The sequence below is a fragment of the Cydia fagiglandana genome, chromosome 18 (genome assembly GCF_963556715.1).
Source record: "Cydia fagiglandana chromosome 18, ilCydFagi1.1, whole genome shotgun sequence".
NCBI classification, from domain to species: Eukaryota; Metazoa; Arthropoda; class Insecta; order Lepidoptera; family Tortricidae; genus Cydia; species Cydia fagiglandana.
In genome coordinates, this window is record NC_085949.1 from 15,102,193 (window position 1) to 15,114,133 (window position 11,941).

The following is an 11,941-nucleotide window of genomic DNA, read 5'->3' on the forward strand; positions in this document are numbered from 1 at the left end:
TTGATACCCAACTTACATAATTATGTATTTATGTGAAGTTTAAGCTCAATTGAATAATGGGAATTGGGTTTTATTTAGTTTACGAAAGTAATAAGAGCAAGTTTACGAAAAGTCACATGACTATTTCATCTTGCTCCATATAGACAAAAGGGGAGTTGGGTGCGCGGGACGGAGTAAGCTTCTTACCAACAATTTATTTGTAAAAACTACGTCGCTCGTCGTTGTAACCGGACTTGACGGACGGATTTTGTGTCAATTTCCGTCGTTAAAAGCGGTCGGTCGTTATAAACGGAGTCGTAATAAACGGTCGTTCTTTCATAGTAGCTTGTACTAAAACCAAACAAGTGCCTATACTTACGTCGCTATAAGCGGTTGGTTGTTATAAGCGAAGTCGTACTAACCGGATTCCACTGTACCATTAATATTTAGACAAATCGTTTGATGCATTAAATTTGGAATTTGCGCTAATTGTTCCCAATATTATTAAATAGTTTTAATTACCTACCTGTTTAATTAATGGAGAAAGCATGCATTGCCTAGCAAAATCGAGAATAACTTATCATAAATGAGTAAATTATTAAAAATGATTCATAAGGTTTCTGCAAATAGGTAGGTACTTACGGTTAATTATCATATATGTATACTGTACTATTGTATGAAGTTAATACGGTCGCTTAGATGGAAACTAAGTGCAGTTCAATCAATTAGAATATTTTTATTTTAAAAATGAAATGAGTAGGAGTAATTAAAATAAATAGAGTAGTAAAAATCCTTAACTTTTATTCATATAAGTATAATTATGTAAGTCTTTATCATGAAACTGAAATAATAAAAACATGTCACAAACATCAGTTTACTGTAAAATTGCTCTGTAATACCATAGTTGCAATAAATGATTATGAATACCTACCGATGTAAATAAAATATCCTTGTTTGCACCAGACGCATGGTCACCCCACGCCGTCAAACTTGCTATTGTTTGTCGCCGATGCAAGTGTTAGAGCGTGTCTAACCCGGAATAATAAATTCAATTTCAATTACACACTGGAGCAGATATTAATTTTTACATGTAAAGTAGGTAAGTAAGTAAAAGTACCTATATATCGGGATAAAATCGCATAGTCTCCTTTCTTTTCGACAATATGTACCAATAAAGTACGTAATACTCAATACTCAATACTCAATATCTTTATTGCGAATAAGGAATAGTCCATGCAGTAGTGGATACACAGTATCAAACAAGTTAAAACAGGAAAAAAATAAAGTAATTTAAAAACATGTCAAAAATATAGAAAATAGATAGCACATAATAAAATTGATGATGTCATTAGAATAAAAATGAATAATTATACAGATTAATACAACACATCACAAGATTCAACAAACAATTATAATAACAGTCCAAAACAATAAAAATCAAGATAAAATTAATGCAATTCCAAGGTCTATGTTAATCAAATATCTTACCAAAGTATTCGTCCAGGTTATAGAATGGTCTACTTATTAAATATGTTTTAAGATTCGTACTAAACTCTTTAACATTATTGGAATTCTTAATTTTTATGTCAAGACTATTATATATTTTAGTTGCGATGTGGTTGATGCTTTTCTTACAGTATGCAAAGTGTGATTCAGGTAGCACAAGATTTAAATTGCGGCGAAGCGGGTATCTCTCACATTCTTTTTTGGATTCATATGAGCTTAAATTTTTATGAACAAATAAACAGATTTGGTATATATATAATGCAGTTACTGTAAGTATGTTGTTCTTTATAAAAAGATGCCTATGCGTTTCAGGGAAGTAACCTTCAATGAAGCGTATGCATTTTTTTTGCATAAGTAAAATTTTATTTACACTTGGACTATTGCCCCATACTTCAATGCCATACCTGATTATACTCTCTACGTATGAATAATAAATAGTTCTCAGGGTTTGCTTATCGCTAAGTTTAGCCATCGATTTTAGTGAATAACATGCACTTCCTAGACGCTTCACAATATAGTTTATGTGGTCATGCCACCTTAGGTATGGATCTAGTTCTATACCAAGAAAACGAATTGAATCCGATTTAGCAAAAGGGAGATTTAGAGAACAGTCCATTGAGTTGAATGCACGTTTAAAAATCATGTAATAGCACTTGTCATTATTGAGCGACAGACCATTTGCGGAAAACCATTCTGAGAGATTTTCCCAGCCACGTGTGGTTATATTCTGCAATTCTTCTTGAGTCTCTGCACCCAGAATTAAACTAGTGTCGTCGGCATACAAATAAGGAGTTCCATGTAAAATATTTTCTGGAAGATCATTAATAAATATTATGAACAATAGAGGTCCAAGAACAGATCCTTGCGGAACGCCACGTGTTATAATGCCTTCATCAGATTTATAGGTTTTATTATTTTCTGCTTGACTTGAACACTTGATTTCAACAAATTGTCTACGTCCGGTTAGGTAGGAAGATATCAGATTGAGTACAGTACCCCGTATGCCATAGTATTCCAATTTATAAAGTAAAATCTTATGATCAACACAATCAAAAGCTTTGCTTAAGTCACAGAATATACCTGTACATTTTATGTCGCGATTTAGATGATTCATTATCTCTGACGTTAGCTTAGTAATAGCTGTGATTGTGTCCTTGCCTTTCAGAAATCCGAATTGTTTTGTTGATATATAGTAGTTGTCATTCATATATTTTTCTATCCGGTCTGCTAGACATTTTTCGAATATTTTCGCGATTATTGAGAGCAATGAGATGGGTCTGTAATTCTTAATTTGTTGTGTACTACCTTTCTTATGTACTGGAACTACTTTAGCATTTTTGAGTTGACTAGGAAATGTGCCTGTTTTTATATGCTCGTTGAATATATGGCATATTGGTATGCAAAGGATGTCAATATTATGTTTTATTATAGAAGTGTGTATATGATCTGGTCCGCATGCATTGCTATTTTTTAAGCATTTGGCAACTTTAATGATCTCGTGTTCCATAATAGGTTTTAAAAACATGGATTTAGTGTTATCTACAATTTTTCTTTTTAGTAGAATTTTAAAATCACGATTATGATGGAGAGTGTTCATGTTTTCACCTACACTAAGAAAGTATTCATTAAATAAATTGCTTATGGATTTAGGATCATTTATAATTATATTGCTATGCTCTATTTTCCAAGTACCTCCTTTGCTCGTAGTCCCTTTGCCAGTATTCTCCTTTATTAATTTCCAAACAGCCTTCGATTTATTTTTTGCTTTTGTTATTGTTTTTGTAATATAGTTACGTTTCGCAGTGATCAGTACATTTTTAAGGACACGTTGGTACATCTTAAAGTGAGAGTGGAGTTTATTATCAAATTTACGTTTTAGTTCTATATACATTTTTCTTTTATTTCTACAGCATATTTTAATTCCTTTAGTTATCCATTTCTTTCTGTTAATTTTAATTTTGCGTGTTTTAATGGGGTAAAATTTATTTATTAAGTCATACAAGATGTCATAGAATGTATTTAGTTGTGTATTATAGTCTATGTTGGTTAATAGCTGCCACCAGTCTATTTGCTCTAAAGCACTTCTAAAGTTAGTATTTGCTAGTTTATTATAGAATCTCTTTGTCACTGTTTTGTATTGAATACTTTTTTCAGTCATGCTGTTTTTAAAATATATTATCTGTGCATCGTGATCGGAAAAAGAACATGGCTCAACTGAGGCCTTTATGTATTGCTGATTGTCGGTAAAAATATTGTCGATTATAGTCTCGGTGTTTTTTGTACTTCTACATTAGGTAAGCTTAGAAATAAGTAGGTACCTAGGTACCTACCTACCTAAGTTTACTATTTAAGTACATTTTGGGGACAAAATTGCCGTTACCTAGTAAAGTAGAGGGAATACCTAACTAAAATGTACACCCAACTGCAAAAAGTAGGTACATATACTTACCCTTTTTATCAATGAATTCTATTCATAGCTTGTGAATATCGCTGTACAGTCGCCATCAGATATATCGGAGCAGCCAAGGTGTTCACAATATCTGAACACGCACTCTAACGCCCTGTCAATAGAGGCGTGTTCAGATATTTGTGAGCACCTTGGTTGCTCCGTTATATCTGATGGCGACTGTACTTACAGATGTAGTGCATAATTGTTTTCCTTTGTATTTTCTCGGAAACGTTGGTATTTGTCATGCTAGTTCAGTCATGTTCAGTCAACCTCACTGACTTTTTGCACTGATACTGACTGAAATAGCAAGACACGCTACGAACGTGTCTTTCCGTGAAAATACCAAGGAAAATAATTGTGCACTACATATGTAGGTACCTACGTTTGCTTTTAATGAATCACATATTCAAGTAACTGTATGTACCTATACTTGACCTGTTTCAAAGCTCTCTATTACCGATTAAAATTATGCTAAACGACACTATCAAAATCACAATGAAAACACCCTTTTATTTATTCGTCCCGCTTAAAAAAGTAAAGTATTATTATAAAACAATTAAAGAACAATAAGATTTTACCATCAGTTATCATACGAAGCATATTGCGTCGCCACGTGCGGTCAGCCCCTGCAGGGGCACGGTTATGCCCCCAATGTGCCCCTCGTAATTGAAGCGTGTAATTCAGTTGACATGTTTTGCTAATTCTCATAATTTGACGGGGATAAAGACCCCTCGTTGATTTTTGAATGGTTTAAGCTTTGAAGTCAAGATTCGAGCGTAGCATCACTAAAATATTATCCTTCTACGTATGTACTTTTTTAATAATTATTAGTTTTTTTTTAGTTTAAACTAATATTAACCCTAATATACTTCTATAGGTTTAGTATAGCCTGTGGCCATCTTCCGTCTTATCATCGAACCAGCTCGAATATGGGTACTAATATTGCATTCTAAACAAACATTAGACATCAGTCTAATTAACTAATTAGAATAAATTAGGGCGACTAATACAAATAACACCCTGAAGGAATATCAGAAACTAAGAAATACCACAGAAATACTAAGTATTTTGATTTTCGAAATTAGAATGTTGTTAGTATTTAGAATGACATTTAGTATCTTCCTCTGACTTACTAAAACGTGCTTAAGTAAACAGATAATTACATTATTGTCGGAAATAGATTTATTTTATCTCTTTAAATCAGTGAATTTTTATCCAAATCTAACGAAAGGAAACATTCGATTCGACACCAAAATAACATCGGCCCACTTATCTCATCTCCCAATATATTGTCAATGATTTTAACTCAAGATACGAGTAGGTTATAGGGGTTCAAAAAGTGAAGCGCTTACCTTGTGACAAATTGTACAAGTTGTAAATTGTAAAAATTGTATCTATAGTTATATAACATCATTGTATATTATAAGATTAAAGATTACCGACAGCTAATGATTAATTCTGTTACAAAAATGTCAGGTGTTTTATTATACTACTTATTCAGCAGCTGCAAGTGTACAATCTGTTTTCACAATTCCATACAGACCGACGACGAAATTTACGCTTTCACTGTTTGTAATAAAGTTGTTATTGGCGCGGCAAATTTATTTTCGATCTTATTACCAAGTGTTAATTACATTGTCAAATGGGGTTGCTACCCCACTTTACCTCATCCGCGCTGATTTCTGTCAGTTTGACGGATTCGCCCCAAATTGGTGCAATGTGCATCGAATGAGCATCTGTCGCGCCTCACCCTGTATGCTGTGACGCGATTAATTTCAGATTAGTGATCTGGCATGGTTTGCAGGTGCATGGCTTTGTCGGGGTTATGGTCATTTAGGAGTGATTGTTGATGGTCTAAAATCAGATTTTTTTGGTATTTTACTTATTTTCTGGAATCAAACAAGTAGGTAGATAATATTACTTTCAAGTAGAAACCAAAAGTATATACCTATTCACCTAGACACATTAAATCTGGTGATAATTAAGTAGGTATTTAAAATCAAAGTGTCTTTTCATGAGGAAACTCCCTACACACTAAAATACACATACAGTAGATACTGTAAGTAGTTAACTTAGGTATACCTATAAATATCTGTGAAAATTCGAACCTTGATGTAAGTAGGCAGTTCGACAAAGTACTTAAACGTGCGATTTTATATATTTAAGCCTCTGGGCAGCGATTTCGTCCCCGTTGGAGGTTTTTTTAATCAGACACACATAACATATACGGGGTGTCCCAGAACTACCACGTCACAGTGACACCGGAGGTAGGTCAACTCAAGAGGAACCTAACCAGCCTGACATGTACCCCAGTAAAAGTTGCACGGTTTTCGAGTTATTACCGAATTTTTTTTTTAATTTTTCCCTTTGTACTAAAAATGTTAAAACAAAGGGGAAAATTCTCTAATCCACAAAAACACACACACACACACACACACACGGCACGAGAGGTTATTATTTAAGCAACAACCACCTTGCCCCATTGTAAAACAAATAACTATTAATACCATTTCGATTTTATCATCATCATCATTTTATCGCTCACTGCTGAGCATAGGCCTGTCTTGTAGTACTACGCCACTTGTCCCGGTCCTGAGGTAATCTCATCCAGAGTGATCTTTGATTTTAGAACTTCTTAAAGTGCGTAAGTATTATTTACCTAGTATTACCTATAGTGTGATTTTTTAATAATATATATAGTAACAGCACCAGTCATGGGACATTTAAGAGGAAATTAGGAGTATTTATGATATTTCCCGTATACATGTAAATGGTCTACCGCTTAGCGTGTTAAAAGATGAAAGTCCTACCCGTCTTTCATGTTTTAGGCGTGTTGTATCAAAGATACAGCAATTAGTTTCCACATATTTAACAAATTAAAACTATGCTTTTTTTCTCCAGTCATAGACAGCAAAGCTCCAGTAATGGGCCCCCGGTAATGGACGTGGATCCAGTAATGGGCCCCCTATAATGGACATTGCTCTATCAGTATAAAATATTGAAATGGGATATAAGTTACGGCAAAACAATCAATTTTTGGTATAAGCTTTTATCGCTGAATGTATTTTCCTTTCCACAGCCAATTATTATTGTATTAGATCCATCGAGACAATTCTAATATACCCAAACACAATTAGTTAGGGTTTATTGCGATAAAGTTCCCATGGCCACCTCCTGTCTCCATCATCAGATTAGGTCCATGTTATCATAATATTGCATTATCATCCGATTTGCATACTTAATTACGTACTTAGGTACACAAAATTTCAACTGAATCGGAAATCGAAAAGTGAAAATTCAGCTACCAAGATTGGACCCACACTAACTAACAGGGCAAGTTAAATAAAAGTTTGGAAAAACGATATTAATTTATCCGAAGTCCGAGAATACCTCCTGATTGACATACTTATTTCGTAACTACATTTTACTTCTGTATTGTTTAAACATGAAATTATGGCATGGCAAGCATCATTCTGTCAATTGTCCCATCATAGGAGGTACGCAGTTTTACAGCTCCTATAATGGGATTGGGCCAAATACCACTATTTTTTTACATCTGTGGACTCACAACATAGTGTGTTGTATACCTTATCTCATGGTAAATGCAACTAACAAAACACATTCTAGTTTTCATCAAGTATTAATTAATTGAAATTTAATAAATTAACTCACCTCTCTTAGCGAAGTTGTTAAGAATTCGTAGTGGTATTTTTTTTCAGTGACACGACAACTTTTGGGTCGACGCCAATTTCTTAAAAAGCAACCAAATTTATTGAAACTTCAAACTGAAACAGCTCTAGGACTCTTATTTATGATAATATACAGCCAGTGTTTATAAACTACTTTTAGATACTTATTTTAGATGAATTATGTTTTTTTGTCCCATTACTGGTTCCACGTCCATTATAGGGTAAACTACTATATAGGTATTTGTCTACTTGTTTTGTATGGAAACCTGTTTTCAGAAAGTCTTCATTTCGAGATCAGACATTTTCAGTCGATACTCCCGCCCATGCACCCGCTGCAGCCAATCACAGCGAACCACCCTCGACTCACCCCTATCCCGACCAATCACCGCTCAGAAATCTGGCGACACTATGGTTAGGGGTGCGCTTACCAAGAGCTACTGAAAAATGGACTTAAATTGGGTGTATGAGGATTGGTTTTTGAGAGGTGAGAAAATTTAATAAAATGTTAGCATGAAAATATTAATTTGTATTTTGATTTAGTACAGTTTGCGACGCCGGTGGTTCTGGTTCAGAGTGTGCTAGTGCTTCCAAAGGTGGTGTGACTGCTGTGGTAGCAGTGGCTGTTTTTTAGATAAGCGAGGGCGCCAGGTATCAAGATTCATTTCCCGCTCATGTCATACGGCAGCGATACGTCGCACGTTTGGAGTGGATCTGCAGTACGTATTTCAGATGATTTCTTTAGTTATTTACTTAATTGCCAATTTTTAGACATTACTGGTCACGCTAATTTTAGAGTAACATTAAGTCTACTAAGGTACACTTGCACCAACCCACTAACCCGGGGTTAACCGGTTAAACCTGGAGTTACCATGAGTACAATTTGACATTGGGTTAACGGTTTAACCGGTTAACCCCAGGTTAGTGGGATGGTGCAAGTGGCGCTTAAAAGACTACTCAGACAAGGTTACTCAAGACCGTGTGAAAATAGAATTCGCAAACAACCATGGTTAGTAGCAGTGGCGGAGCGTGCATACCTAGAATAGAACTTGATTTCCAAGGGCTCTAATTTTATCGAAGAAAATGCAGGCTTAGGGCCAGTTGCACTAAGCACAATTGATGGACTGATCATTGTCACTTTGTCTTCGAACTTCGTCAAAGAACTGAAACTTTCCACACAGTTACAACAAAATTGCGAAAGTATTACGGTGACAGACTGTTCAACTTTAAAGTGGCTCCAGGTTGCCTAACGGGGATGTTTAATTCGCCGCCACTGATAGGTAGAATTACTTTAAGACCTGGAGAGTATAAGCATAAAAACTGACTCACACTCTACGATTCAAACTAAAAACTAATATCCCCCTATATTGGCTTTTAGTTTAGGTTAGTACAGGCGGCCTAGCCAGGGTGACAAATTGAGAATCGCTTGCACTTCGCCATCGAATTGCTTTGTGTTTCTCTATCCTCTTCCATATGAGTGTGACAGTGACAGTTGCGTTTCGTTCGCTACGGAGAGTTAGAGATTGGCATGTTGCCTACGGGCCCTGGTCTTCTGATGTTTAAGGGGTTGGTGCCTTTCCAGGGCAGCGAGGTGTCCCCATACGGTCCGCTGTGGGACGCACCGCCCGCGCCGGTGCCCTACCCCGACATCCTGGCGTTCCCGCCAGCCGACCTGGGTAAGATACGATATCCTTTTAAAATAGGTATTATGCTTATAAACACCTTCAGGCAAGATTCTCGTAAGTCCATATTCTGAAAGGATTACCTATCTACAGTTGCGTAGCGTGAACTAATCTGCGAGGCCCTTTTCTTTCTATGTGCCCGACCGAAGGCCTCGCGCGAGGCCCCTTCTGGCGCGAGGCCGTGGGCCACGGCCCACTTCGCCCACGCCAAATAGCTGCGCCACTGCCTACCTAAAGTCTGCGCTAGTGTTCCCATGCAGTTTCCGCAAGTCTGTATCCATTCTGCCTATTTCGCGTAAAAGGGGGTTACAGTTACTCTAACACGATGTTTTCCGTCACCGAAGAGCGACTGGTATTTATGGCGCTGTTGTTTTGCGTCCAGTGATATCAATGGAGAAAAAGTGTGCAATTATTGGAACGAGAAATTAATTATCTATGATTAAGGAAGGAACTGATATTGAAAGTAAAACTTGACTGTTATTAACTTATTAAGTTTACCTATTTAAAAATGTTGTTATTGTGAAGTATTTGTAATAGTAACTTTAATAACAGTGTGGTCGGCGGCGGGATGCGGCCGCGGCCCGTCGCGCGCGTCCTCTGGTGGCAAGAAGCCACGGCGTCGCGTCGCGTCCGTCGCGCAACGACGCGCGGCAAATATACGGGAGAGGCGACGAATGTTTAATCTGAACGAGGCTTTTGACAAGTTGAGGAGAAAGGTAAGACCAAGCTATTTCATGCCTAATGAGAGTAACGAGGTAAACCACGGCGTCGCGTCGCGTCCGTCGCGCAACGACGCGCGGCAAATATACGGGAGAGGCGAAGAATGTTTAATCTCAATGAGGCTTTTGACAAGTTGAGGAGCAAGGTAAGACCAAGCTATTTCATGGGTAATGAGAGTAACGAGGCAAACCACGGCGTCGCGTCGCGTCCGTCGCGCAACGACGCGCGGCAAATATACGGGAGAGGCGAAGAATGTTTAATCTGAACGAGGCTTTTGACAAGTTGAGGAGAAAGGTAAGACCAAGTTATTTCATGCCTAATGAGAGTAACGAGGCAAACCACGGCGTCGCGTCGCGTCCGTCGCGCAACGACGCGCGGCAAATATACGGGAGAGGCGAAGGATGTTTAATCTCAATGAGGCTTTTGACAAGTTGAGGAGAAAGGTAAGACCAAGCTATTTCATGCCTAATGAGAGTAACGAGGCAAACCACGGCGTCGCGTCGCGTCCGTCGCGCAACGACGCGCGGCAAATATACGGGAGAGGCGAAGGATGTTTAATCTCAATGAGGCTTTTGACAAGTTGAGGAGAAAGGTAAGACCAAGCTATTTCATGCCTAATGAGAGTAATGAGGCAAGAAACCACGGCGTCGCGTCGCGTCCGTCGCGCAACGACGCGCGGCAAATATACGGGAGAGGCGAAGGATGTTTAATCTCAATGAGGCTTTTGACAAGTTGAGGAGAAAGGTAAGACCAAGCTATTTCATGCCTAATGAGAGTAATGAGGCAAGAAACCACGGCGTCGCGTCGCGTCCGTCGCGCAACGACGCGCGGCAAATATACGGGAGAGGCGAAGGATGTTTAATCTCAATGAGGCTTTTGACAAGTTGAGGAGAAAGGTAAGACCAAGCTATGTCATAGGTAGTGAGGCAAGAAGCCATTCGCGCAACGGCGCGCAGTCAATATACGGGAGAGGCGACGGATGTTTAATCTGAACGAGACTTTTAATAAGTTGAGGAGAAAGGTAGGCCAGGCGTTCAATATCATACCTAATGATAAAGAAGTTGTGATAAGAGGCGTATTACGAGTGTCGCGCAACGTCGCGCGGCAAATATACGGGAGAGGAGACGCAGGTTGAACAAGTCGAGGAGAAAGGTGGTACCTATAGTTCGTTTTTTTTAGCATTAGAAAGAACTTGCAAGAAGGTAAGCGATCTTGACATGTCTTTTAATTCAAAAACGCTTTTTAAAAATCAATAACTATTACTTATGAAAGCAGAAGAATATAAATGATCGTATTAGATTTATAATTGTTACATATTTGCCGTAACTTATTTTTAAAATGTGTTTTTCAATTAAAAGACACATCAGGATTGTTTACCTTATTTCTAATGCTAAAAAAAACAAACTAGAATAAGAGTTTCACCTTTTTCGACGTAAAATAGTATCTTCGAGACTCATTGACAAACGTTAATGCGAATGTCTTTACATCGACCCACCATATAAGTACATATAGGTATGTATACAAAAATTCTTTTACAAAATTCTTTATTTCATTAAAAACCATTACATATTTTTACCAATGGCTGGTGTCTCCCTGTAAGTTATTTACAAAATAACCTGTGCTGGGAGGCACCGCTCTTCCATATCTAATGTATATCTACTTACTTACAATATTTACATAAAAAACAAACGAATATGATATATGATGGATAAATCTTACATAATACATATATTATAATTTTCGTTCTCCAGGTCCCGACGTTTGCCTACGAGAAACGTCTCTCCCGCATCGAGACCCTCCGGCTTGCCATTACTTACATCAGCTTCATGTGCGAACTCCTCCACGGATCTCCGCAACCACACCATGCGCCGCCCATACAGAGGCACGTCTTTGACGGAGATGTGCCTTGGTGCGGTTAG

At 37.6% G+C, this 11,941-nt stretch overlaps 1 protein-coding gene across 1 annotated transcript; it reads left to right on the top strand.

Annotated features, from left to right (window-relative positions):
- The first annotated feature begins 8,040 nt into the window (after positions 1-8,040).
- Positions 8,041-11,941, top strand: LOC134673636 (protein Fer3). The gene is made up of 4 exons (XM_063531636.1): positions 8,041-8,339; positions 9,203-9,296; positions 9,855-10,018; positions 11,774-11,941. Exons 1-4 carry the CDS (start codon positions 8,295-8,297, stop codon positions 11,939-11,941), a joined length of 471 nt encoding a protein of 156 aa, XP_063387706.1. The 5' UTR covers positions 8,041-8,294.

Coding starts and splice junctions, on each gene's coding strand:
- LOC134673636 (XM_063531636.1), top strand. CDS start 8,295: ATGTCATACGGCAGCGATACGTCGCACGTTTGGAGTGGATCTGCA. Junction 8,340..9,202: donor ACGTTTGGAGTGGATCTGCA/GTACGTATTTCA, acceptor GTGCCTTTCCAG/GGCAGCGAGGTGTCCCCATA. Junction 10,019..11,773: donor TTGACAAGTTGAGGAGAAAG/GTAAGACCAAGC, acceptor TTCGTTCTCCAG/GTCCCGACGTTTGCCTACGA.